Source organism: Thamnophis elegans, chromosome 14 (genome assembly GCF_009769535.1).
Source record: "Thamnophis elegans isolate rThaEle1 chromosome 14, rThaEle1.pri, whole genome shotgun sequence".
Taxonomy (NCBI): Eukaryota; Metazoa; Chordata; class Lepidosauria; order Squamata; family Colubridae; genus Thamnophis; species Thamnophis elegans.
The window spans coordinates 18,543,898-18,571,872 of record NC_045554.1 but is presented as its reverse complement, the minus strand read 5'-3'; the positions used below and the strand labels follow the sequence as shown (position 1 = coordinate 18,571,872).

Below are 27,975 nucleotides of genomic sequence, written 5' to 3'. Positions count from 1 at the left end.
ACTAAGCCTCCCTTTATTTATTTATTAGCACAAATACAACACAAATGTAACAAAGGCAACAATAAAATATTGGGTTTCTGTCTGGATGGTCTCTTGTGACAAGCCGATAGACAAAGAAAGGAAGCAGTAGGCTTCCTCCCATATTTGGGCATACCAGGGGTTGTGACACTAAATACATACCTATTTCCCTGGCTCAGCTGATAAAGGAGGAGAACCTTGTGGCTTAGTGGTTAACACATCTGCCTAATATGTAATACAGCCCAGGTTCGAATCCCAGTAAGGGTATGGCTAGCTGATGAGAGCTAAATAGCTTGAAATAGATCTATATTAGTCTCCCTTTATTTATTTATCAGCACAAATATAACACACACACACACAATATATATATATATATAATACAGCCCATATATATACATATGGCTCTGTGTGTATGTGTATGTTCCAGCATAACTCTGGAACATCTTGGGCAATTTCAACCAACCTTGGTACACAGATAACTAACACCTCTCTGGGTGTGTGTTCTGTTAAGATACAGCCTGTTGTGCCTTAAAATGGCTTCTACCGTACTGCCGTAAAATGGCTTCTACTGTACAGCGCAGTGGAGTTGCCATGGTAACGGCTGCACAGTACTCCACAAAGTGGCTCCCTCTGGTAAGGGGAAAAATCCAAAATTAGAAATTATGTTTGGTTTGGACATTTCCACCCTATAAATAAATACCCGGGCAACGCTGGGTTATCAACTAGTATATAAATAAAGAAACCTCAGCAATGAATTTCAGAGTTTGGCATTTCTTACAACGCAATATGGTCATCAAGGATGAAAAACACCACCGATTGTAGCAGTAGAGAATTTATTCCAGCATAGAAACGCTGAAATTGTCCAGCAGAAATAAGGAACAAAACACTAGAAGGCAGAGCATGGTGACAATTGTTCATTTCTCACAACTGAAAATTGGAGGGGCATTACTACTAGTTGCAGGCTTAGCAACCGTGGTAAGAGGTCATAAAACAAGGCAAAACTCACTTAACAAATGTGTTACTTAACAACATAAATTTGAGGCTCCGTTGTGATTGTAAGTTCAGGACTAGCTATATTTTAGTCTACAAGGTTATGAATCCCCAGCGCAAAACATCCCCCCCCCCTTCTCTCTCTCACACACACACACTTAGGAATAACACCGAAACACTTTGTCAAAGGCTTCATGGTCCACCACTTGACCCAAGACAAGTGAAAAATACAGGACTTTCTTCTGGTCGCACTGTCTGAACTTCAGGAGGAACCTGTTGCTATCTCTGTCCTTGTCCCCCAAGGTCACCACAGAATCGACCGGACAGCAGAAATTCTTCCTCTTTCCCCAAAATGTCAGGTGCGAAATTTTCAAGAGAGTCCCGCTTTCGTTCAGATACATTAAGCCGATGACCCGTTCCAGAAAGAAGCTGAGGGTGTACAGAAACACGAGGGTGAAGGAGAAGAGGCCCGTGACCAAAGTCACCTGGTTTAGCCCATTGAAGTACCAGAGCGGAGGGAGAACCAGCAAACCGAAGCCCGTCTGCACCACTTTCAGCCTTGACAAGAGTTTCAACAACCGGATGGCCGGGAATCGGTAAATCACGGTGAATTTCTCTGTGTTTTCAGTGCTAGACGGTGGCTTTGGGTCGTGTTGAGACAAGTCGACGGTACTCAGCCATCGGGGCTGCACCCTGCACAGGCCGGGCGTCCACGGGCTACCTCCCTGTTGCAGAATAGTAGGACTTTGAAAAGAATGGAGCCCCACGTGGCCTCTTTTCCACAATGGCAGAGCAAGGCTGTTCTGAAGACAACGGGGCTTGAAGAGGGCCAAATGCTGACGGGTGCAGCTGACGAGGCTCTTCATCTGCAACGAAATAGAAAAGGTTTTCATCAGGTTGCAAAGCGGGATACAACTTTCACAGAACAGATTCTTATATTTAAAGAAAAAGATGCTTTCACTTAATTAAAGGCTAGGATGTCGTCTTTGAGGTTATTACATTTTATTTCGCTTTATCTCCATGTAGCTATAAGAATTCTTTACATTCTTCATATTCCTCATTCCTAGCTTTTGTCTTTCATGTTTTAACATTTTACTGAGTTATAACACGAGATACAAAATGCAAAAGTAAATAGGGAAGCAGTGGAGGTGGGGGAGAGGTAGGAAGGGAAGTGAGGAAGAGTTGGGAAAAAGAAAACGAAGTTAGGACTTGGATGAGAGGCCATTAGCAACTCTCGGAGCTTAGGCGAGACTGCAAAATCTAGAACTGTTTGGTCTAGATTTTGTCTAGAACCACATAACTGTTATATGGACAAGAAAATTGTTTCTATGCCAAAAGAGAGTTCATTAGTTCTGCTGAGGTTTAGACCAAGTTAGCCTGTGGACAGGAGACCACCAAGAAATGCCAGGGGTACGGGCAACACTAGGACGCCCCATGCACACTCTAGAACAGTGGTCCCCAACCCCCGGTCCGTGGACCGGTGCCGGGCCGTGGAGTACCTGGCACCGGGCCGCGCAGCGGCCGGGGGCCATGATCGCTGCAGCGGCCGGGGGCCATGATCGCTGCAGCGGCCGGGGGACATGATCGCTGCAGCGCAAAGGCTCCTGGGCCCTGCGCAAAAAGCTCCTGGCCCCGCGCTGGTACGTGATATATAAACAATCAGTGGGCCACGGTAAAATTATCAAAGGCTGACTGGTCCGCGGCGATAAAAAGGTTGGGGACCACTGCTCTAGAAGCTGCAGCAACAAAACTTTAAATCAAAGTTACAACGGCACAGAAAAAAGTGACTTATAACCATTTTTCTTATAACCATTGCAGCATCTCCATGGTAACCTGATTTACATTCGGATGCTTGACAACTGACTCCCATTTATGACGGTTGCACTGTCCACGGGGGTCATGTGATCATTTTTTGTGTCACTGGGGGAGCCAGATTCACTTAACAACTACACGTAGTCCTCGACTTAACAACAGTTCATTTAGTGACCAAAGTTACAACAGCACTGAAAAAAGTGACTTATGACCGTTTTTTCAGTTATGAACTTTGCAGCATCCCCATAATTATGTGATCAAAATTCGCATAACCGTTGCAGTGTCCCGGGGGAATCACGTGATCCCCTTTTGCGACTTTCTAACAATCAAAGTCCATGGAGAATTCACTTAACAACCAGGTTACTAACTTATCAACTGCAGTGATTCACTTGACAATGGTGGCAAGAAAGGTCGTAAAATGGGACCATACTCACTTAGCTCAGTGGCTAAGACACTGAGCTTGGTGATCAGCAAGGTTGGCAGTTAGGGGGTTAGAAACCCTAGTACAGGTCTCCTGTGTGAGCAGGGAGTTGGACTACATGACCTCCAGGGCCCCTTCCAACTCTGTCTCACTCAGCAAACAGAAATTTCGGCTCCACTGTGGTTGCAAGTCGAGGACTACCTTTATTTTAATAGAAAAAGCCCTGCCGTGATAAAGAGGTCAAGGTGCCCACTACTCTTGGTGGTCTCGTCTCCACACCGGCCCCCAGACCCAACCTCGCTGAGCCGGTTTGGATATCAACAGGGACCGGCCGCCCTGCACCCCGATGGCATCGCTGCGTGGTCTCCACTCCACGCCCGATGCAGCGGTTCCAATGCACCGTGCAAGAAACCTCGCTTTGCACGCGCGACCCCTCCCCAACCCGCCCGTGTAATGCAACAGTGCTCCCCTCCCCACACCCTCGCTGGGGAAGATGGGCTCTGCAGTCAAAGGCGCCGAGAAGGCGGCAATGAGATTTACCGCAAAGGGGCTGGCAGCTCGTGCAAACACCCCGGGCAGTCCAGGCGGCGCAGTGGCTGCTGGGAGTTGTGGTGCAAGCGCGCATGGAGGGGGATGACGTCACCTGCGGGAGGCGGCCTGAGATCCTCGAAGCTGCCAATCCTCGCGCGGCCACCAGATGGCAGTAAAGATACGCCAGGGGCAAAAACTCCCGGGGTTTGTCGTCCCTTTGGGTGGTCGGGAGTTGTGCAAAGTCTGGTCCAAAAGGGGAATAAGCCAGGTGGGAGCAAGACTCCAAAGCTGGGGTCCCCCAAACTTGGCAACTTTAAGACTTGTGGACTTCAACTCCCAGAATTCTCCAGCCAGCTTTGTGAAGTCCACAAGTCTTAAAGTTGCCAAGTTTGCAGAACCCTGCTCCAAAGGTTCAAGGCGTGTGGCTGGGAAGGTTTTTCCTTTTTTGGTAATGAAAAAAAAATGCAAAAATGGAAGCTGTTCCATTTTTAATGCACTGGAGAATATCTGGAGGGTCTTCAGGGTCTTTCTGCTTTGATTCGGGATGAGCAAAAGCCCTTTCGAATTCAAGGGGCTGGATTTGCAGCCGCTCTTTTGAGTGAAACCCGTGTTTCGCAATCTCTATGTTCAAAGAGGGAGTGGAGAAGAGTGGAGGGAGTTTCAACAGGGGGATGGTAAGTCATGGTAAGTGGCTGGTGAATTCTAGCAGTCGAAGTCCACCCATCCTGAAGCTGCAGAGGGTGGAGAAACTCTGCCTTAACCGGGCTTAACAAATCCCCGCGGGCCACGTATCTTTCCCCCAGCACTCTTCGGCCCCGAATTGGGGCGGCAGCCGAATGACAACCGGAAGCGACGAGCGCCGCCGGTTCCTCCCATCGATACGCGCTCTTGGTAGGCCTCCGCCAGGATGCCGGAGAGGGGCGGGCATGCGTAGACGTCGCCTCGGCCCGGAGGCATGCTGGGTTCTGTAGTTTTTACCCCGCTCATCCCGTCCGAAGGAGCCGGCGAGCAGAGCCATGGAGGGCGAGGGCGGCGCGTCGGTTCTCTGCCTCTTCGACGTGGACGGCACCCTGACCGCGCCTCGGCAGGTGGGACTAGGGGAGATCGAGCAGAAGGGTGTGGACAGAGTGCTTTGAGCCCAGGAAGGGAGGAGGGAGGAGGGCGGTGCAGGCAATTCCTTACAAGCCAGCAACACAGGTTTGCAAGGAATGCCTGGTCATTAGGTGGGGGCAGTTGCAGGTAGCAGTCCTCGACTTATGACCGCGATTGAGCCCAAAAATTATGTCGCTAAGTGAGAGGGTGGTTAAGAGGTTTTACCCCATTTTACGACTTCTCTCGCCACAGTTGTTAAGTGAATCATTGCCATGGTTAAGTCACATTTAACTGGTTGTTAAGTGAGTCAGGCTTCCCCATTGAAGTTGCTTGTCAGAAGGTTGCAAAAGAGAATCACGGGATTCTAGGACACTGCAAACCGTCATAGCTATGAGTCAGTTGCCAAGCGTCGGAGTTTTGATCACCTGACCACTGAGATGCTGCAATGGTCGTAAAGTGTGAAAAATGGTCATAAGCCACTTTTTTAGTGCTGTTGTAACTTTCACCAAACAAACCGTTGTAAGTCGAGAACTATCTGCATTATTATTAGGGACGTGGTGGCTCAATGGGTAAGAAGCTGAGCTTGTCGATCAGAAAGGTTGGCAGTTGGGCAGTTCGAATCCCTAGTGCCGCGTAATGGAGTGAGCTCCCGTTACTTGTCCCAACTTCTGCCAATGTAGCACTTTGAAAGCATGTAAAAAATGCAAGTAGAAAAATAGGGACCACTTTGGTGGGAAGGTAACAGGGTTCCCTGCGCCTTTGGCGTTGAGTCATGCCGGCCATAGGACCACGGAGACGTCTTTGGACAGCGCTGGCTCTTGGGCTTTGAAAGGGAGATGAGCACCGCCCCCTAGAGTCAGGAACGACAAGTACATATGTGTGAGGGGAACCTGTATTATTATTAATTACTCTCTGATTAATAGCGGAAAGCTCTCTGCTGACCAGGTTTTTAATGCATCACACAGTATTCTGTCATATCTAGGATTGCTGCTCTTCTTCAGGTTTTAATCTTTATTACAGTTTTAATACATTTTTGCACTTAATTGTTGATACTCTGGCTATAATGAGAAGGGAGTAAACCTGAATGGGAATGAATAGACAGCGTCATCAGTCATGGCAGCATTAGAAGGAGCAGCCTCACTTCTTGTTCAACTCTTGATGGTTTCTTGCTTGGAGCTTATCCAAACTTAAGTGTGAGTTTGAACTTCAAACCCACATTTGGGGGCCATTTGATCACTAGCACCTTGGTTTTTATAGGCAGTTCTGATTTCTTACTCCTTATCTTACTTTCATCACAGATCAAGATCAGGTTTTCAAAAGAAATGGATGATAAAGGCCATAATTAGAGTGCACTAAAAATGTAGTGATAGCAAAACTCTCTTTAATTCAAGACCACTTCCTGATTTGATGAACTAGACATTTTATTTCCTTATAGCAATGACAAAAAAGGACATTTCTCCATTTTATTTTTTCACCTGCAGTTATGCTGTTAAATAGTCTGTAAAGATTTGATTAATTGATTCCCTTTCTTGCAATGTGTTGCAAAGATTAGTGAAACAAGGTGTGTGAAGTAAAGTTCTTCAGATTAAGCCCTGTTTTTACTAGTAAAATGCTTCACCTAGTGAGGCCTTTATAATAATAATGCCTGGCACACTAAGTGTCTTCTATTAATAATAACAATAATTTGATACTCATTGAATGAAAAAATACAACTTCAAAAATTGTAATTTTTACTACAAAGGGGGGAAAAGAATAAGAAATGTATTATTATACTACTATTTGTATTGAAGCACTTAACTTTTCATTCATTTCTAAAGTCATCCTTTACTCTGGCATCCTCTGGCATCCTAACATGCCTCACTAAGATCAAGTCTATTATAATGTTTCAAATAAATCTATTTCTTTCAACCCAGTTAAGAATGAAAGCAATCTAGAAAAACCTCTGACTTTGTAGGTACTCTATCATTGGAGGCTTTTAAGAAGAGACTGGACAGCAAATTGTCTGAAATAGTTTAGAGTCTCCTGCTTGAGCAGGGGGTTGGACTAGGTAACCTCCAAGGTCCCTTCCAACTCTATTATTCTGCTAAGGGTTTGAAAATTGGGCTTAAGGCTCTCATTCAACCCCATTGGATCACTTCATGGCCTCCCCTCCTAATTCATAGGACCATTTTCAGAACAAGACGGAAAGAAACCAACATTATGAATGAATAACGTGGAAATAATTGTTCTGACCGAGACTTCCCAAGAGCATGAAGCAAACTCCTTGTCCCGACAAAAACCCCTTTTATTCATTGACTGTGAATTCTGCTCATTCACATCTGGCAAAGTGTTTCAAAGGAGGATTTACAGTCACAGACCTTCTCTGGCTTGGAGAGTTGCCAGGCCAATATCTGCAGAACTTGGCAAGGAGTCTCAGAGAGTCACGAACCAATTAAATAAACTAATTGTCTCCTGCACTCCCCTTTCGCTCCTCTTTTATTTCCACTGGGATGGGCAGTTCATCATCCACCTGTGGCCCTACTCCCAAGTCAACCCCTGTTCTTTAGCTGTTCTCTTCGTCTGGCAACTGCGCACGCGCACACTGGGAACAGGCTCCAGCTGCTTTTCTGCCTCATTGATGTCTGACTCTGAGGCAGCTAACTGTCAGACGGCTCTGGCCCCCTCTCTGCCTCCGACACAGAACTCTCATCAGAGCCTTCCCCAGACTCCAGGACTGGCCCAGGTCCCTCCCCAACCTCCTCACTGTCTGAAACTGTTGCCAGCTCTGCTGGCCGCTGGTGAGCCACAACAATAATAACAGATCTAACCGCTTAACAGAGTTGGAAGGGACCTTATAGGTCATCTAGTCCAACCCCCCACTCAAGCAGGAGACCCTACACCATTTCTGACAAATGGTGGTCCAGTCTCTTCTTGAAAGCCTCCAGTTCTGAAGCTTCCACAACTTCCGAAGGCAACTTCTGTTCCATGCGTTGATTGTTCCCACTGTCAGAAAATTCCTCCTTATTTCCAGGTTGAATCTCTCCTTGGTCAGTTTCCATCCATTATTCTAATGGGGTCCATCAAGAGAGTTAGTGAATATTGCTGGAATCCCTGCTTGATCTGAGTGACACACCAATTTTTCTTTTCTCACCCGATCCAGAAAATCACCCCCGAGATGGCAGATTTCCTCCAGGCTTTGCGGCAGAAGGTGAAACTCGGCGTGGTGGGTGGCTCAGACTTTGAAAAGATCCAAGAGCAACTGGGGGAAGACGGTAAGAAGAAGGTGAAGCCATGGGAGGCTGAGCCAGGAGTGGCAAAGTTGACTGAGTCGCCATTAGGGGTTGGGCTGCTGTCCTCACCCTCTTTATCGCATTCACTTCCGATGTCGGCTTGCAAAAATATCATTTATCGCATTCACTAAGCAAACAAGAGAAGGTGCCATGCGGCCACAAAGTGTGGCCCCACGTGGAACTGCCATAAATTGAATGAAAAGTCCGTTTTCAGGTTGGGAAAATCATGTGACTTGAAATCCAGGCAGGAAATCTCTCCATAGCTCTCCAGCTCTCTGGCTAACTGGCGTATGTGAATTTAGAGAGAATATATTTTTGAGAAATAAACCTTGGGCGAAAACAGCAGAGCTGCTGATTAGATAAACAGCTTTTGTGTTTCACTCAGTCACACTTTGGGGGGGGTCATTATTATTTAACGGTAACTTGATTATAGCTTGCAACCAGGCAGGAGAAGAAATTGACTCTATCAGCACAGTACAGAGACTTAAAATTGGTATTGGAAGAATAAGGGGTGGTTTGAATTTTTCATGCCAAAAATTGTTTTTCAGAAGTGGTTTTCAGCTTTTCAAAAAGAAGAGTTAAAAATAGCATGCCATTAATAAAGATCTTCCAAAGAGTAGGTGGCACCCACCCTGCCAGCTTCGTATTGGGGCCCAGAGGGATTTTTGTACAGTAAATAAACACAATGTTAGAAACTGTCACTTTGCTTTGTAACACACCAGTTCTCGGTGTAATATTTTGGCATCAAGAGATTGTCAGTTATTCTTGGGCATGTTTACTGCACAACATTATATGCAATTGAATGCCATTCATTTATCCAATTGCTTTGAGGTGGTTGTACAGACTTAAAAAAAAATTAAGTGCTTTATGATTTCAGAAGAGGGAATGGGAAAGAAGTTTTTTTTTCTGTTAATTTCATAGAAATGTTCTCTGATCAAAATAATACAAATTAAAGCTGCTTTTGTTTCTTCTTCCTTTTTTGGAGGGTAGTGGTTGGAAAATACGACTATGTTTTCCCAGAAAATGGTCTGGTGTCATACAAAGATGGAGAACTTATTGGGAAACAGGTAAGCTTGTAAGTTAGGATTAAGTGACATATCTTGTAACGTCTGATAAGGTAAAAGTTCCACTCGCACATATGTGCTAGTCGTTCCTGACTCTAGGGGGTGGTGCTCATCTCCGTTTCAAAGCCAAAGAGCCAGCGCTGTCCAAAGACGTCTCCGTGGTCATGTGGCCGGCATGACTAAATGCCCAAGGCACACAGAACATTGTTACCTTCCCGCCAAAGGTGGTTCCTATTTTTCTACTTGCATTTTTATTTGCTTTCAAACTGCTAGGTTGGCAGAAGCTGGGACAAGTAACGGGAGCTCACTCCGTTATCCGGCGTTAGGGATTCGAACCGCTGAACTGCCGACCTTTCTGATCGACAAGCTCAGCTTCTTAGCCACTGAGCCACCACGTCCCTCTGATATAGTGATATTAATGCAGGATTAGACCTTAAGCAGGGCTACCCAAACTTTTTTCTTCCTTACCCAAAAGCACTTAGAGAAAGTCTTGCAGAACGCTAAAGACTAGTCGTAAAACCCTTCTTAGCTTCAGTTGCTAAATGAGTGGTCGTAACTCATGAGGATGACCTATATTATAAGAACTGCGATGTGCGGTGCAGTTAAAAAGAAAAGAGAGCTCAAATGAACATTTTGTTTTGTACAGGTAGCCCTCAAACCAGAACTGTTCATTTCGTCACCTTTTGACGTTACGACGACAAAGTGGAAACAGTGACGTAATGACCATGGGGCATCTCCATGGTCACATATCACAATTCAGATGCTTGACAACCGATTCATATTTATGACAGTTGCAGTGTCCCTGGATCATGTGATCCCCTTTTGCTGACAAGCAAGGCCAATGAGGGAGCGACATTTATTTAACAACCGTGTTACTAAAGTAACCATTGCAATAGTCACTTAACAACTGTGGCAAGAAAGGTCGTAAAACGGAGCAAAGCTGACTTAACAAATGTCTCACTTAGCCGCAGAAATTTTGGGCTCAGTTATGGTCATAAGAGATTACCTATAGCTTCTCACAATCTTTAACATATTCACTTAAAAAGGGGGGGATTTAAATGGAAATGGGCAGCTGATAAATTGGACAACTAAATAAGTAAATAAAATACTTTGGGTTTAAAGAGCTCCACCCACAATGGGGCTCCTCTGAATGTACAAGGCAAGGGGTGATTCTGGCCTCAGAATAGTCTCTTTTGGAAATATTGCATATTTCCAACTGCTCCACAGAAATGCCTCTTCAATCAGGGCGGAATTAACCTATGGAATTGCTGGCCCAGAGATATGAGAATGGCTCAAGTATAAGGTGGATTTATAGGTGGCTCAGTGGCTAAGATGCTGACTTTGTCGATCAGAAGGTCAGCAGTTCAGTGGTTCGAATCCCTAGTGCCTTGTAATGGAATGAACTCCCGTTACTTGTCCCAGCTTCTGTGCCAGCCTAGCAGTTTGAAAGCATGTAAAAATGCAAGTAGAATAATAGTAACCCCCTTCGGTGGGAAGATAACAGTGCCCTTCAGCATTGAGTCATGCCGGCCACATGACCACAGAGACGTCTTCGGACAGTGCTGGCTCTTTGGCTTTGAAATGGAGATGAGCACTGCCCCCTAGAGTCAGGAATGACTAGCATATATGTGCGAGGGGAATCTTACCTTTATCTTATAGGTGGATTTAAAATCATGTCCCAGAGGCTGAGTGGCTATTTATTGGGAACTTGGAGGAAAAAGAATGTCCATTTGATTTGCCAACACATTCTGTTCCTCCATCAGTTCTTCCCTCCAGAAGGTCCATCCTTGGTCTTTTCTGGGCTTCACAGGAGTTCCTTGGGTTGCCCCTTAGGTTGATTTAACATAATCTAATTTATGATAATTAGGTCAAGGCTATTTGACACACTGGGGATCTGATTTGATGTATTGGACTCCCCCATTTGTCACTTAATTTGGCAACAATGGTGAATGGTAAAGATATACTATTCTTTTGCAAAAAAGAAAAGATGTTTAGCTGTGATAGCAGACTTTAGACTTATATGCCACTTCACAGTGCTTTACAGCCCTCTCTAAGTGATTTGCAGAGTCAGCCTCTTGCCCCCAACAATCTGGGTCCTCATTTTATTGACCTCAGAAAGATGGAAGGCTGAGTCAATCTTGAGCTGGAAAGGATTGGACTGCTGGCAGCAGAATCAGCCTGCAATACTGCATTCTCAACACTAAAAAGGAAGGAAGGAAGGAAGGAAGGAAGGAAGGAAGGAAGGAAAAATAGGAATGGCCCCTAGACCTATATACCTCTTCACAGTGCTTTTACAGCCCTCTCTACACGGTTTACAGAGTAGGGCATTTCGCCCCCAACAATCTGGGTCCCATTTTACCCACCTCGGAAGGCTGGAAGGCTGAGTCAACCTTGAGCCTGGTGAGATTTGAACTGCTAAATTGCAGTCAGCCGGCAGTCAGCCGAAATAGCCTGCAGGACTGCACTCTAACCACTGGGCCACTGCAGTTCTTGATGAGACCTTTGGCTAAATCATGGCTGCTGGACCCATGTCAAAATGCACCTGTGAGAACCCTGCCCATCTGATCCCAACCTGGTCAGTAAGAATCCCCCAAGTTCAGGAAAGAACCGTCCTCCGAGCTTTGAGAATGTAGGACCCAGAAAGTATTTTGCCGGGATCTGACTTCTTGAAAGTTGCTTGTGGAGGTTTGGGACTCTTGTTGTGATTCTTCTTTGCGTCTCCTGGGCAGAGCATCCAAGACCATCTGGGGGAAGACCTGCTCCAGGATTTGATCAACTACTGCCTGAGCTACATTGCAAAAATTAAGCTCCCCAGGAAAAGGTAGGTGCCTAAGTGCTTTCCAAATAGTTGTCCGCTTACGACTGGTCACTTAGTGATAATTTAGAGTTACGACTGACCTCCTCAGCGGTATATACGTACGGATTGATTCAAAGTTACAACAGCCACATACTCCTTCCCGTGGTCATATGGCCGCATTTTGGGCAACTTGGCAAACAGCCTGCATTTTAAAAATTAAATTTAAAAGTTTTAATTTGTCAAATGAAAATTACAAATTCAAACAAGCAAAATGGAAAAACATTAAAAATGTGACAGGATGGTAGGCAAGTCAGTGCACTTCCGTAATGGGTTGCCCCTTTAGGGACTTCTTAAATATGGGGTGAGGTCCACCGAAGTTTTTTTTTTTTTTTTTTTTTTTATAAATTATTTTTATTTTTTGTTACATAGACAACAATGGGAAAGGGAGAGGATGGAGAGAAAAAAAGGGGGGGGGAGGGAAAACCCATCTTCACATACAATATGTCGTTTAATCACAGGTGCATCCCTACTAAGTTTATACATCCCGTATCTCTCTATTGTATATTTAATAAGCACCACAATAAGCTAGGGTTTAAAAAACAAAAAACAACAAAATAAGACAAGAGAGAGAGGAAGAAAGAAAAAAAAAAGGGGGGGGAAGGGGGGGAGGCCAAAAAGGACAAAAAAAAGGTTCAAGAAGGAAAGGGGGGGGGAAAGGGGTGGGGGGAGGGGGGGAAGGCCAAAAAGGACAAAAAAAGGTCCAAGAAGGAAAGGGAAAAAAAACAAAACAAAACAAAAACAAAAACAAAAAAGAAAAAAAACCATCATCACATGCAGCATGTCGTTTGATTACGGTTGTTTTAACATCTACATCTTCAAATAGTGTTTACCATCTCAGATATTTCCTCTAATGTAACTAAAGGTCTCATTTTCCTTCTACAATATATATTCAGTTAACATTAGCATTGTTTTCCCCCAGAGAATATACTTCTATTCATTGTTAATCTTGCATTTCATACCTTCAAACAGAGATCTTATTCCTTCATTGTTCAACAAGGCATCGCTGCCTATATATACCAGTTTTCATTTGTTCCCCTACTAGAATTGCCTTATCAGCAGCGAAATATCATTATAATAAATTCTTAACCTTATACATTATATCACCAGACCTTATATTAGTACTTCCTTATATCATTGTTGAATTATTTCACAGCATAATTATATCATCATTTACTTTTTCCAATTAGGACATGAGTGTATCATTTTTCATTTCCAAAATTTTGTTTTTTTTCCCTTAGCCATTGGTAAAACAAGTCCCATATCTTATAAAATTGTTCATCCTCTTGCTCTCTAATTTCAAATGTCAATTACTCATTTCGGCACAGTCCATTATTTTTCGAATGATTTCTTCCTCTTTTGGTATTGTTTCATTTTTCCAATTTTTTGCAAATACAATTCTGGCTGCTGTTACAACATTTACAATCAAATATTTTAAGTCTTTGTTGTAGGTTTCTGGTAAAATTCCCAATAAAAAGACCTCTGGTTTAAAGTCTATTTGTTTGTGTATCATTTTCTCCAACCACATGTGGATTTTAGTCCAGTATCTTTTGGCTTCAGCGCAAGTCCACCACATGTGGTAGTATGAGCCAGGTATCTGGTGACATTTCCAACACTTTTCTGATTTATTCTTGAACATTCTTGCGATTCTGGTCGGGGGTAGGTGCCACCTGTAAAACATCTTATACAAGTTTTCTCTATATGCAGTAGACATTGTCATTTTGTAATTTTGAGACCACAATTTCTGCCAATTCTCTAAATCAATCCCATACTTAAAATTTTTCCCCCAAGCAATCATAGTTTCTTTAACTTGTTCTTCATGCAATTTAAACTCCAATAAATATCCATATAGTTTTTTAATTACTTTTTCATCGGTACCTGTTAGAATTTTGTCTAGCTCAGTCATTTTATTATAGAGACCTTTAGTTTTTCTATCTTCATTATATCTAGATTGTATCTGTACATATGAATACCAGTTCATTTCCATCCCTTCTTGCTTCAACTCTTGACTAGATTTGAGCTCACCCTCTGCATTCAATAATTCTATATATCTAACTGTTTGTTCCTTTTTATGTATTATCGGATACGAGAATGCTTCAATTGTTGATGTCCAGACTGGAATTTTTAAATAATGTAATTTTTAATCTTTTCCCCAATTTAACAACAACGCCTCCCTTATATAATGTCTTCTAAAATAACCATGTGGTTTAGTTCCCTTATACCATAAGAAAGCATGCCATCCCAACAGCAAATCGTGACCTTCTACGTTCAATAATCTAGAGTTTTTTAATGATATCCACTCCTTAATCCACATCAGGTTTGCTGCCTGATAGTATAGCTCCCAATCGGGTAAACCAAAACCTCCTCTTGATCTAACATCTTGTAGTAATTTAAGCTTTATTCTAGCTTTTTTCCCTTGCCAAATAAATTTCAAAACTATTTTATTTAAGTCTAGAAAAAAATCCTTACCCAGTCTAATTGGAATTGTCTGAAACAGATATAGAATTCTAGGTAGAATGTTCATTTTAATTGTGGAAATTCTTCCCATCATTGATAAATGCAAGTTTCCCCATTTCTCCAAATCGATTGCTATTTGTCGTTTTAATCTGGTATAATTATCCTCTTTAAGAGTGCTACATCTAGGTGATAAATGTATCCCCAAATATTTAATCTTACTTGTGTTTTGAATCTGCAACATTTCTGACAACTGATCCTTTTGTGTAGCTGGGATATTCTTTGTCATGATCTTTGTTTTATCTTTGTTTATTTTCAAGCCTGCTACTTCTCCATATTCCTCTATTCTTTCTAACAATTTGGGTGCGGTTTCTAATGGATCTTCAAGAATGAAAACTAAGTCGTCTGCGAACGCTTGCAGTTTATACTCTTCTCTCTTAATTTTCATTCCTCTTATTTCTTCTTCTTCTCTGATCTTTCTATTTAAAACCTCTAGTGTTAGGACAAAGAGTAGCGGTGATAGTGGGCAGCCTTGTCTTGTACCTCTCTTTATTTCAATCGGTTCTGTTAGTTCTCCATTTACCATTATCTTTGCTGCTTGTTTCTGGTATATCGTTCATATACTTTGAGTGAATTTCTTGCCAAAGTTCATCTGCTCCAGTTGCAAAAACATAAACTGCCAATTCACATTATCAAAGGCCTTCTGCGCATCGAGGAACATCAGTGCCAATTGTTTTTCTGGGTGGGCCTCATAGTATTCCAAGGTATTCAAAATTATTCTCATATTGTCTTTGATTTGTCTTTTAGGTAAAAAGCCATTTTGATCTGAATGGATGAAGCCATTTAAGTATTTTTTAAGTCTCTCAGCTAGTATAGATGCAAATAGCTTATAGTCTGAGTTTAATAAAGAAATTGGTCTATAATTCTTGATTTGTGTTGAATCAGTCTCTTCCTTGGGTAGTAATGTGATATACGCTTCTGACCATGACTTCGGTATTTGGTTCTCAATCATCACTTCATTCATGACTTGTAAGAGTGGGAGGGTCAATATTTCTTCAAATGTTCTGTAGAATTCCACGGGTAGACCATCTGGTCCTGGGGCTTTCCCATTATTTTGTTTTTTAAGTGCCTCTGTTAGTTCCATCATTGTTATTTTTCTTTCTAGCATTGTTCTAGTTTCATCTGGTACCTGGGGGAGATTGGCATCTTGTAGATACTTTTTGACTCGTCCCTCCTCCACCTTCTCTTGTTCATAGAGTTTAACGTAGTAATCATGTATAATATATTTTTTTTTCGGTATTTCCATATTGAATTTCTCCTTGTTTGTCTCTTAGTTGTAGTATTTTCTTTGTTTCTCTCTCTTTTTTCATCTTATATGCTAACCACCTGCCTGGTTTGTTCGCATTTTCAAAATAATTCTGTTTGGCACCTCTAATTTTTTGTGCCAGTTCTTCCTTTTCTAATAGGTCCATTTTGTGTTTAATTATGTCCATCTTTATTTTAACATCTTTTTTTTGTGGTGCTCTCTGTAGGTCTCTTTCAAGTATTTTATAGTCATTGTCTAAAGCTTTGTGCATTTGTCTTTTTTTTGAGTTTCTCTTCCTTGTGTAGTCTATTGTCAAACCTCTAATAACAGCCTTCATTGTGTCCCAGAGATTCTGCAACGACGTATCTTCTTTCCTATTTTCTTTAAAAAAAAGGACTAGCTCTTTTCCCATTTTTTGTACAAACTCTTTTTCTTTCAATATAGTGTTATTTAGTGTCCATCTAGATCTTGCCCTTTGTCCTTTCCATTTAATTAAAATTGGATTGTGGTCCGCCCAGGTGCTAGCTTCGATCTCAATTTCTTTTATGTTGGAGCTCAACTCCGCTGAGACCCATATCATATCTATTCTAGAGAGTGAAGAATGTCTATTTGAGTAGAAGGTATATTGTTCTTTTTTAACGTTTCTTTCTCTCCATATATCTTTTAAATTTAGTTCATCTGTCATCCTAAAAAAAGATTTCGGCAGAGGCTTCCTATTTAATTTTTTTGTTTTATGTGTTTTATAGTCCATATTTTGATTCACAATGCCATTAAAGTCTCCCATCATACAAATATCAGCATAGTCTAGTTCCAAAACTTTTTTGTGTAGTTTTTTGTAGAATTCATCTTGTTTTTCATTAGGGGCGTAGATTCCAATTAGGAGTGTCTTTTTGGTATCCATAATTTCCACCATCAAAATTCTTCCCTCTTCCTCTGCGTATACTACTTTTGTTGGGATGTTGCCTTTAATATAGAAGACCACTCCTCTTTTCTTACAATTTGCCAATGATGAAAACATTTTCCCAAGCTTTGGTTGAGTTAGTAAATGTTCATATTTCTTTTGAATATGTACTTCTTGCAGACAGATTATGTCAAGTTGTAACTTCTCTAATTTATGGAATACTTTCTTCCTTTTAGTTACCGAATTGAGTCCATTAATGTTAATTGTAATCATTTTTCTTTCTTCCATGTTTATACTTTATATACAGGGTTTATCGCTCTAGTGGATCTAGGTTCTCGTTTTTCTTTGCGGCTCCCATTCCCTATCTCCCCTTCTTTCTCACTTCCACCTACTGCTCCTTCTATTTTTTCGGTCGCGGTTACAGGTGGTTCCAGTATTTGTATCACTGCATCGTCTTTCCCAGCTTTCTCCGCCGTTTCTCTAAAGTATTCTTCGTAGAAAGCTTCTGCCTTCTCAGTTGTATCTATCCTGTGTCTTTGTCCTTGCCAAGTACATAATAAACCTTCCGGTATGAGCCATCTGTAGTTAACACCTTTTTTTATCAATACTTTGGTCAGAAATTGATATTCTCTTCTCCTCTCTCTCACCTCTCTTGGGATTTGTTTGAGTACTACAATCTCCTTTCCTTTATATTCTAATTTTCTATCTCTCATTTTCTGTAGGATTTGTGATTTAATTGTTTTCTTAGTAAATCTTACATGCACTTCCCTTGGAAGAGCATTTCTCATTGCATACCTTGTGTATACTCTAAAAGTCTCATCGATTGTTTCTTTTATTTGGTCCTGGGACATCCCCAGAACATCTATCAAAATATTTGAAATTATCTGAACTAAGTCCTCTCCTTTTTCTTCTTCTATGTTTTGGAATCTTAAAAAAAATTCAGACCTGTCCATCTCCCATCTTAATATTCCACTGCTCTCTCTTTCTACATCACTTAGTCTAATCTCTAGCTTTTCAGTTTTCTTCTCTCCTTCTTGAATCTTATTTTCAATTTTTGAATCCTATTTTCATATTTCAGCATCCAGTTGTGTATACTTTCTACTTTTCCTTCCATATTATCAACTTTTTGCACTATGCTTTGATTTTGTTGTTCCATTGCCTCCATTTTTTTTACAAGGGTATCGTTTCCTGCTTGCATTTTCTGCATCATTTGTATAAGTGTTTCAAAGTTGGCTTCCTTCTCTTTTTCCTGATGGGACATCATCTGTGTTGTCCTCTGGCCTCCCGCAGGTGAGGGGGCAGGGGTTGATGTAAAGCCAGAGGCAACTGCTTTTCTACTCATAGCCAATTAGTATTAGAGGGTGGAGGGTTATAAGTATAGTGGATTAAGTACGTAAAGTACACAGAGGAGAGGGGGGGGAGATAAGAAAGGGGGGGAAAGAGAAAGGGAAGGAAAAGAGAGAAGGGAGAGAAAAGGAAGGAAAGAAGAGGAAGCTTTTTTTTGTTTCAAGGATGAAATGCAGTAGAGTGCAATAGAATATATATATATATAAGTAAGAGAGTATGAAATAGTAATAAAAAAAAAGGAAGATACCCCCCCTCCAAAAAGGGGAGAAGGGGTGCTTCAGTTACAAGTGAGAAAAGAAAGAGGCAGAAAAAATGTAAATAGTCAAGAGGTGATCCAAAGGTTAAAAAAAAAAATAATCAAAACAGAGAAGAAAAAAAATGTAAAAGATCAAAAAGTCGATGGTGATGATCAAAAAAGAAAAACTCAGTGTCGATATCTCCACAGCCGGTAATATGAGAATGGTGTTGGGAGATGAAAGGATGCCAACAAGCTAAAACAAATGATTTTTTCCGGACTCTTTTTTTTCCCCCCCTAAGATAAGAGTCTCTTCAAGGTCACGCTCAGCTTTGCTGTTTTATCTCACAGTTTCCCAGCTGCGTAAACACGTAAATCAAGTGCATTACAGGGGGGATTTTAATAACAAAGTTCGAGTCCACAAGATGGCAGTGTTGGCTTGTAGTTTGTAATTTACAGCTTGTTTTAGTCCGTTCCGTTTGTTAATTACTAATTGTTAAAAAAAAAAAGACAAACATCAAAAGGGCTAAAAGGCACCGAAGAAAAACAAACCAAAAAAAAAAACACCAGATCTTCAAAGCACTTTAAGTTTAAGATTTAGTGCCCCAATAGATTCAAAGTTAAAGGTGTCGACAACAAAGAGAAGGAACGCAAAAAGCCGATTCAAATTACAGGAAAGTCCAGCCCGGCTTCCAGGAATTAAAAAAAAGGAACAGAAAAATAAACTTCCAAATGGCAAACATTTATCACCGCCGCTTTTCTCACTTATCAGCCTTATTTTAAACTAAGTTTCCAAATTTAGGGTGTTCTCTTTCCAACAAAAAAAAGGATTTAAAACTCACATCAAACGACATGTCCATATCCAGCTCTCTCTCTGGGTCTTTGCAGTTGTAGTCGGCATTGAGCCGATCCGGAAGTCACTGGATTAGGAAGGCTTTCCTTAGGTTCCCAGAGATTTTGCGAACATCTCTGGGACCATGGAGTTCCTCCCACGTCACTGTCTCTTCGGGACAGCTTAGATTCAAAAGAATCCTCCAAAAAAGACTCCGGTATAGATGGTCATTCAGGAAATGCCTGAAAGTCCGTCTTCTCACTGCTGAGCCCCGCCTTCTCTCTGAGGTCCACCGAAGTTAAGTAGAATTAAAATGGTGAAAGTTAGAAGCTGAAACATTGGGAGAGATATTCCAGATTTTGACAACTCTGTCACAAAACTCTATGTCAGACGTGCCTCATTCAGTATCCAAGAAAGAAAACACCCAACTCCCTTTAATTAGAGAATAAGGTACTTTTACTGGACATGAAATGAAAACAGTTAAAGTGAAGGAAGATCTGAAGCACAAAAGCACGAACATGTACATATCAAACGTTTGCCCAAATTCCTCCCTCCAGTTACCTCAACCCAATGTCCAATCGGCAACTCCCAAAGGTGTCATCTGGGCGCATCTTCCAAGTGGCTTCATTCAGCTGGTATGCAGACGGTTGACTTTGACAAGCCCAAACACCAGTCATCAGCAGGCACAGAAGATGGTGAAAAGAACTCCCTTCCTGATAACTCCTCCAGTACCTAGTAATTCCCGTCCAATACCACGAGCCCCCACCCTCCCCATTACTATGGCAGCCGATAGCAAGCAAGCAAAGTAGAGGCTGACACTTTTAATTTTTTGCAGTCAAGTTTAAAGAGGTTATCATTAAGTTTAAAGCAGTTATTCGCACACGTTGCATTGCGATTAAAATTTTAAAAGTCATTTACAGATAAAATGTTACAATATACAGTGATTTGCAGCATCCCATGACCGTATTATGGCATCTTACAATGTTTTTGCTGAAAATTGACATTGTTCTGACCGAGGCTTCCCAAAAGCATGAAGCCAACTCCTCGTCCCGATAAAACCTCTTTTATTTAGTTTAAAGTGAATTCCTCTCCAGAATTCCTCTCCGGCCAACAGTCTTTTATGACATTTCATAACTACAGACCTTTATCAGGCTTGGAGAGCTTCCAGGCCGATATCTTCCAAATGCCAAGCTGTAGCAGCAATTACTTGGCAAGAAGTCACCCTAATGAACTGAACTAATTGTCTCCTGCAAACTCCACTAAGGTCAGGCATGCCTCCTTCGGTATCCAAGAAAGAAAAACCTCAACTCCATTTGAAGAGAGATAAAGGAGGCTGACAACTCCCCTTTCACTCCTCTTTTATTTCCTCTGGGAGGGACCATTCACCGTCCACCTGTGGCCTTCCTCCCAAGTCGACCCCTGTTCTTTAGCTGTTCCCTTCATCTTTCAACTCTGTGCATGCGCACACTGGGAACAGGCTCCAGCTGTTCATCTGCCCCACTGATGTGTGACTCTAAAGGCAGCTGGTAACTGTCAGACAGCCCTGCCCCCCCCCCCCCTGCCTCTGACACAGAGCCCTCATCTGAGCCTTCCCCAGACTCCAGGACTGGCCCAGGTTCCTCCCCAACTTCCTCACTGTCTGAATCTGTTGCCAGATCTGATGGCTACTGGTGGGCCACAACAGACATTTAGTTCTGGTTTTCAGCAAAACCAGCCCAAAATAAACAATGGATTTGCTTAACAACCACAGCATTTGCTTTACAAGTGTGGTAGTCGCTTAACGACCACTGCAGAAAAGATAATAAAATAAGGCCCTAGCTCAAAGTCCCAAGGACATATTTCCAACAGCCACAGAAAATTTGGGCCAGTACCTCTCTCAGCCTAACTTAGATCACAGGGTTGTTGTTGTGGAGAAAATAGGAAGAAGGAGAAAGGAAAAAAAGTGTGTGGTCGATGCCTTCAGTTATTTTTAAAAATAATAAAGGCAGGAAGAAGTCATTTATCCTTGCTGTCCCCTCGTCCAGTGGCAGTGGTTGGGGCAAACCGGTATTGATTACCTTATGGGTGGGGTGGGGGCAGTGCTATGCCATCCTATTTAGCCATGTTTTCTAAGCTGCGTGCATGTGCAAAGTGCATGCGCAGAGACCGCACGCATGTGTGGAAGGTGCATGAGCAAAGCGAGCATTCCCGTATGCTCACAGTTTCGGTGCGTGGCGAACCGGTGGTAAAATTATGTGTAACCCACTGTCAGCCTCCACTTTGCTTGCTTGCTATTGGCTACCATAGTAACGGGGAGGGTGGGGGCTAATGGTATTTGGGAAGGGAATTACTAGGTACTGGAGGAGATATAGTTAAGGAGGTTTGTTTTCACCATCTTCTGCGCATGCTGATGCTGGCTCGTGTTTGGACTTGGTCAAGGTCAACTGTCTCTGCATACCAACTGAATGAGGCCACTTGAAGATGCGCCCCACATGACACCTTTGGGAGCTGGAGATTGGACATTGGGTTGGGGTAACTGGGGGGGAGGGATTTGGGCAAACGTTTGATATGTACAAGTTGGCCTTTTTTGGCTTCAGATCTTGCTTCACTTTTGCTGTTTTCATTTCAGGTCCAGGCAAAGTTTTTCTTTCTTGGATACTGAATGAGGCATGCCTGGCACCCACCTCTGCCCAGTGGGCTTGGTTTATTCTGCTCTCCAATTATATATAAATGTGGTTTTATTTCTTTTTCCAGGGGAACTTTCATTGAATTCCGAAATGGGATGCTGAATGTTTCCCCCGTTGGCAGGAGCTGCAGCCAAGAGGAACGGATGGAATTTTTTGAGCTCGACAAGGCAGGTGAAGGGGTAACTTTCGTCCTACTTAGGAGTGTTTCAGGGGAGGGGAGGCAGGAAGTCAGCCAGGGCTAGACTTCAATATACCGCAGGCGAGCAATTCTTGGATCCAGGTAGTCCTTGAATTATAACCGTAACGGGATCTGCCCATCACGGTTGGAACTTGTGTTGGTTGTAAAGCAGGTTGGTGACTGGCCCATTTTTCGACATTTTGTGGCAGTCATTAAGTGAATCCACCGTTGAGAAAATGCTGCAGTTTTTAAGAGAACCAGTGGTTTATTATGGGTGCAGTTTTACTGAAAACAGAAGTTGGAAAAAAACCTTGTAAATGACGTCACATGATTGCCAAACACCTGAAGTTCTGACTTTAAAAATGTTTTTACCCCTTTAAGGAAGAGTTCTTGCATATTTCCATCCGGGTTCCATCTCCTTAGCTCTCTGCAATGACATAGACAAGTAGTCTTGGTGTCGATTGTTTTGTGATTGTGGCACCAGGCTATTGAAAAGAAAATGTCTTTTTTCCCAAAACCAGGGCTGTCCAAACTTGGGAACTTTAAGACTTGTGGACTTCAACTCCCAGGTTTCCCCAGCCATTCTGGGAGTTGAAATCCACAAGACTTAAAGTTCCCAAGTTTGGACATTCCTGCCCTAAACTGACAGATTTTCTTTTTTTATTATTTCTTGAACAGAGGGAACATATCCGGGACAGATTTGTTGCTGATTTACAACATGACTTTGCAGGGAAAGGCCTTACATTTTCCATAGGTATGACTTTTTAAGAATGGAAATAGCTGCATTCAGAAAGTATCCTGATTGTCGGATTATCCAGAAAAATAACATTACGGGAGGACCTTCTTCTGTTCTATGCTAGTCTAGTTGACAGTTTGTTTCCAGAGGAAAAAGTTCCATTGGGATGTCCCAACCAGTGTGACGAGCACTTCATACTGCCCCTCTCTGCAAAGCTTTTGCTGGTTTTCTCCAATTTGCTCCTGATGGGATTTAAAACCCATTTCAGGTAGAGGTCACCAAGTTGCATAAAACTAGGTTGACTTGGCAGTGCAGGGAGCCCTCAAATTACGATGGAAATTGGGTCCAAAATTTCCATTGCTAAACAATGTGGTCGGAAAGGATAATGTCACATCACCATGTTTGTTTAGCAACGGTAAATCCAGCAGTTCACCCTAACCCTAACCCCAACCCTTGAACAATATGTAGCTCAAAACAGAACAGCCGAGTTTCAAACATCCATTGAATTTAGCTCAGGAAGCACTAGACAACACGTATTAAAGCAGCACATTTAAAACAATGTCCTGGAATAAGATGGGACATTAGTATATTCATAATAATAGACAAACTCGGGGCCTTCCCTGCTGAAGCTCCAGCTTCAAGGGAGGAAATCTCTCTCTCTCTCTCTCTCTCTCACACACACACACACACACACACACACACATTGCTAGCCTTCCAGATGGGCCTTTTAGAGCTGAAAAGTTACGTACGATGGTGAAGCTACGGCATGCCATTTGTTCAGATTTACTGTGGGGGTGCAGTGGCTCCCCAGAATCCCCAGCTCTCCAGAGAGACATGAACCCAGAACTATATATGAATCTATATATCCTTGGCTTATGACGACAATTGGGACCAGAATTTCCACTGCTAAGCAAAGCGACTGTTAAGTGAGCTGCACCCAATTTTACAACTGCAAATCACTGCAGTTGTTAGCAATTAAGTGAACCATCAGTCCTTAAGCAATACATTAACTTTGCTTGTGGGAAGCTGGCTGGGAAGGTCACAAGTGATTATCACATCAGCCCAGGACACTGCAGCCATCTGTTGTGGCCTGTGGGCTGCCGGCCCCTCCAGCAGCCGAATTAGAGGAGGAGGAGGAGGAGGAGGAAGAGGAGGTGGTGTGGGAGTCAGGGTCAGCATCAAGGCAACCTGAGAGCTCCGAGGGGGAAGAAGGAATGGAGCTGGCAGAGAGAGAGAGAGAGTCAACAGCCCTCCAGTCTGGAGGTGGCTGATGAAGAAGGGGAAGAACAGCTGTGTCCAGTGCCTGACACGTGGATGTGCAGAAGGCAGTGGAAAGGAGAGCAGTGGAAATCTATGGGCTAGTCCTTGGGATGGAAGAGCCACTGCTGGATCAAAGGCAGGGGGCGGAGATGAGTAGATGTGGCAGACAACTATTCATCTCCTTGCCAGACAGACTTGTTAACCTGCGGTGAGAGAGAAACTATAGTGTGTGTGTGTGTGTGTGTGTGTGTTGTATTTGTGCTGATAACAAAGGCAACAGTAAAAATATTGGGTTTCTGTCTGGATGGTCTCTTGTGACGAGCCGATGGACAGAGAATGGAATACATACCTATTTACCTGGCTCAGCTGATAAAGGAGGAGAACCTTGTGGCTTAGTGGCTAACACAACTGCCTAATATTTAATACAGCACAGGTTCAAATCCCAGTAAGGGTATGGCTAGCTGATGAGAGCTAAATAGCTTGATCTATACTAGTCTCCCTTTATTTATTTATCAGCACATACAACATTATATATATATATATATATATATATATATATATATATATATATATATATATATATATATATATATATATATATATATATATAAAGTTTTTATTTTTTTCATTTTCATAACGTATAATCACATGTATACTATTACATAACCAACATCATATTATATTGTTGAATATTTACATCAATTCATCTTACCATCAACTCCCAAAAAACAATTATTGGCTCTTTTGCTCTCCATACACCGTATTTGTACCTTATCCATCACTTTCTTCTCCCTCTCTCTCTCCTCCCCCTTCCTACCTCCTTTCTTCCCTCTGTCGTCCTTCTCTTCTCTACTTCCCCTTCCTCTCTCCTTCTCCTCAGAGAGAGAGAAACTTTTTGCTGGGGCTGCTGGGGCTCTTAATAAAGAAACCATTGATTTAACTACAAAGGGTTTGTCGTTTTGGAGAGCTGGGTCAGAACATCATATAAATACATGCCAGTTGCCAATTGCCCTAATTTTGGTCAACTGACTGTGGAGAGAGTTGCAATGATCATAAGTATAAGGACCAGTCATAAGTCACTTTTTTCAGTGCTGTTGTAACTTCAAATGGTCACTAAACGAATTATTATAAGTTGAGGACTACCTATCTACAGCAGCTTCAGAACTGCTGTCCACATGAGGGTTTCTTCTTGGAGTTTTGGAAATCCTTAAATTTCCCCCATTAGAGCTAGCATTGCCCTATTGGAGAGACATTTGAACGAGGGATGTCCCCCTCTCTGGCCAGGACTGAACACTTAGATTCATCCATGGTCCCTGCGTTCTGTGTCTTTGGATGTTTGTTCCATTCGAAGCTCCCCTTTGCTCCAATCAGCTCCGTCACTTCTGTTTCTCATCCTCTCTTTGATCTCTGCAGGAGGCCAGATCAGCTTTGACGTCTTCCCCAACGGTTGGGACAAACGGTACTGCTTGGGAATTGTTGCCCAGGACAACTTCGAAAAGATCTATTTCTTTGGAGATAAGACCATGCCGGTGAGTAGGTAGCCAGAAGAAGCTGGTCAGATCCAGCTACTACTTTGAGACAGGTCTGTGGAGATTCTCCGTCCTCCAAGTCATGGTTGTCCCCAAAAAGGTGCTTTTATTCAGAAGGCAACTGGACTTTCTGGGTTTTTTCTTTTGAAGACGTTTCCCTTCACATCCAACAAGCTTCTTCAGTTCTTACTGGATGGTGGGGGAAGGGAAGGATTTATACTCCTTGCAGACAGCTGGTCATTTGCATCCTTTTAGAGGGTGGTTGAAGTATTTGGAGGTACTTTGTCTGTGTCCTCACCTGAATAGGACTCCTGGTTCCTGTAGTCTGCCATTTTTTCCCCTCTGGAAATCCATTCCCACTCCCACACCATTCCAAGGATCTTCATCCCAAATTGTACAGCTAAATGTCTGTAGAGATTCTCAGCCATCCAGGTCCTGCTTGTCCCAAAGGTGCTTTTTTCAGGAGGCAACTGGACGTCCTTGTTTTTTTTTTTTTTTTTGAAGGCATTTTGCTTCTCATCCAAGAAGCTTCTTCAGCTCTGATAGGAAGGATAGTGGGGAAGGAATCTGCAAGGAATAGAAATCCTTCCATTCCCCACCATCCTGTCAGAGCTGAAGAAGCCTCTTGAATGAGAAGTCCTCGACTTACAACTGACTCCAAAATTTATGTTATTAAGCAAGATAGTTGTTGGGTGACTTTTGCCCCCATTTTGCAAACTTTCTTGCCACAATTGTTAAGTGAATCATTGCAGTTGTTAAGTTAGTAACAAGGGTTCTTAAGTGATTCTGGCTTCCCCATTGACTTGCTTGTTAGAAGTTCATACGGTATGACCCCAGGACACTGCATACCAAACATCAAAAACTGTAATTACAACTACTTCCTGATTTTGTAAGTCTTTAAAAAGAAAAATTAACCTTTCAACATTAACCAAGCTAGTTCATGATTTTTTTTTTCCAAATGGAGAGATAATGTGACATTTTTTTAAATTAACCAAACATATAAAATTCTCAAAAATGGCAAAAAAAAAAACCATATCTGAAGATCAATCCTTTATATTTGGAATTACAGTATTTTCCCATCTCTTAAAGATTATTCTTTTTGCAATTGTTAGATTATGAAAAATGCATCTTTATTGTGAACATGTTAAATTCAAGCAGTCCTCGACTTATGACCTCAGTTGAGCCCAAAATGTATGTTGTTAAGTGACAGTTGTTCAATGAAAGTTGCTAACTTTACGACTTTTCTTGTCATAGTTAAGTGAATCATCGCTGTTATCCAGTTAATAACAATTGTTACCTGAATCCTGCTTCCCCATTGACTTCGCTGGTCAAAAGGTTGCACTAGAGGATCACGTGACCCCAGGACACTGCAACTGTCATAAATATGAGTCAGCTGTCAAGTGTCCAAATTTTGATCATGTGGCTACGGGGATGTTACAATGGTCATTAAAAAAATGTCATAAGTCACTTTTTTCAGCACTGTTGTAACTTTAGACGGTCATTAAAACTAAGGTTGTAAGTTGAGGACTGTCTGTATAAGGAAGGCTTCTTCCCTCTCGAACATAGTTGCTGAAAATCAGAAGATCATTTTTAGCAATGATAATTTTTGAGCTCCTTGTTCAAGGATGGCAAAGAGGTGCGTTTGCTGAGCAAAGTGGCCGAGAGACTTCCTTCTTCTTTCATTCCCTGGGATCGATTTCTTCTTTGGTTTCCTTGCAGGGTGGAAACGACTACGAAATTTACACGGACCCCAGAACCATTGGGCACAGCGTCTCTTCACCGGAGCGAACGAGAGAGATATGCGAAGCCTTGTTTTTCAAATAGATTGCGGGCTGCTTTTGCACCGAAGGGACGTACTGGGTTCAGGACCATGACTGGAAACCAGATCCTGGAAATCGGGGGAAAGGGTTAGGATAGCGTCCGAACTGTAGGGGGGGGAGGAGGGAGGGAAGGAGCTCCAATTATCCCATCCGTCCGCTCGGGCTGTTCTGAGCTCACATATTGCACTGTGCTATGCTTCCTTCCCCTCTGTTTAAGGAAGGAACAACATAAGAGCCGGGATGGTGCAGTGGTTAGAGTGCAGTACTGCAGGCTATTTATGCTGACTGCAATTTAGCAGTTCAAATTTCACCAGGCTCAAGGTTGACTCAGCTTTCTGTCCTTCCCTGGTGGGTAAAATGAGGACCCAGATTGTTGGGGGGGGGGCAAGAGGCGGACTCTCTAAACTGCTTAGAGGGGGCTGAAAAGCACTGTGAAGTGGTATAGAATTCTAAGTGCTATTACCCTTCCATCCATCCATCCATCATGCGCAGTGGTTAGAATGCAGTATGAAAAATGATTATATTTCTATTTTAATTTTTAATTCCCTTGTTTGTCTGTAAGCCGCCCAGAGTCCCCTGGGAGTGGGCGGCATACAAATACCAATAAACTGGAAACTGGAAGTATTTCAAGCTAACTCTGCCGACTGCCAGCAGTTCGAT

General features: G+C 42.4%; 2 protein-coding genes across 2 annotated transcripts; one reads left to right on the top strand and one right to left on the bottom strand.

Moving 5' to 3' along the window:
- Positions 1–834: 834 nt before the first annotated feature.
- TMEM186 (transmembrane protein 186) lies at positions 835–3,857 on the bottom strand. The gene is made up of 2 exons (XM_032230857.1): positions 3,782–3,857; positions 835–1,874 (listed from the first exon to the last, which is right to left on the bottom strand). Exon 2 carries the CDS (start codon positions 1,872–1,874, stop codon positions 1,167–1,169), a length of 708 nt encoding a protein of 235 aa, XP_032086748.1. The 5' UTR covers positions 3,782–3,857; the 3' UTR covers positions 835–1,166.
- Positions 3,858–4,699: 842 nt separating this feature from the next.
- Positions 4,700–27,630, top strand: PMM2 (phosphomannomutase 2). Its single transcript, XM_032230223.1, has 8 exons — positions 4,700–4,860; positions 8,004–8,115; positions 9,124–9,200; positions 11,927–12,018; positions 21,860–21,959; positions 22,649–22,724; positions 25,380–25,495; positions 27,215–27,630. The coding sequence occupies exons 1-8, from the start codon at positions 4,789–4,791 to the stop codon at positions 27,317–27,319; spliced, it is 750 nt and encodes a 249-aa protein (XP_032086114.1). The 5' UTR covers positions 4,700–4,788; the 3' UTR covers positions 27,320–27,630.
- The last annotated feature ends 345 nt before the right edge of the window (positions 27,631–27,975 follow it).

Bases quoted from the DNA above. Each gene is read 5' to 3' on its own strand.
- TMEM186 (XM_032230857.1), bottom strand. From the start codon at position 1,874: ATGAAGAGCCTCGTCAGCTGCACCCGTCAGCATTTGGCCCTCTTCAAG.
- PMM2 (XM_032230223.1), top strand. From the start codon at position 4,789: ATGGAGGGCGAGGGCGGCGCGTCGGTTCTCTGCCTCTTCGACGTGGAC. The intron at 21,960-22,648 runs GCAGGTGAAGGG...TTTCTTGAACAG, and splicing joins AATTTTTTGAGCTCGACAAG to AGGGAACATATCCGGGACAG. The intron at 22,725-25,379 runs GTATGACTTTTT...TGATCTCTGCAG, and splicing joins AGGCCTTACATTTTCCATAG to GAGGCCAGATCAGCTTTGAC.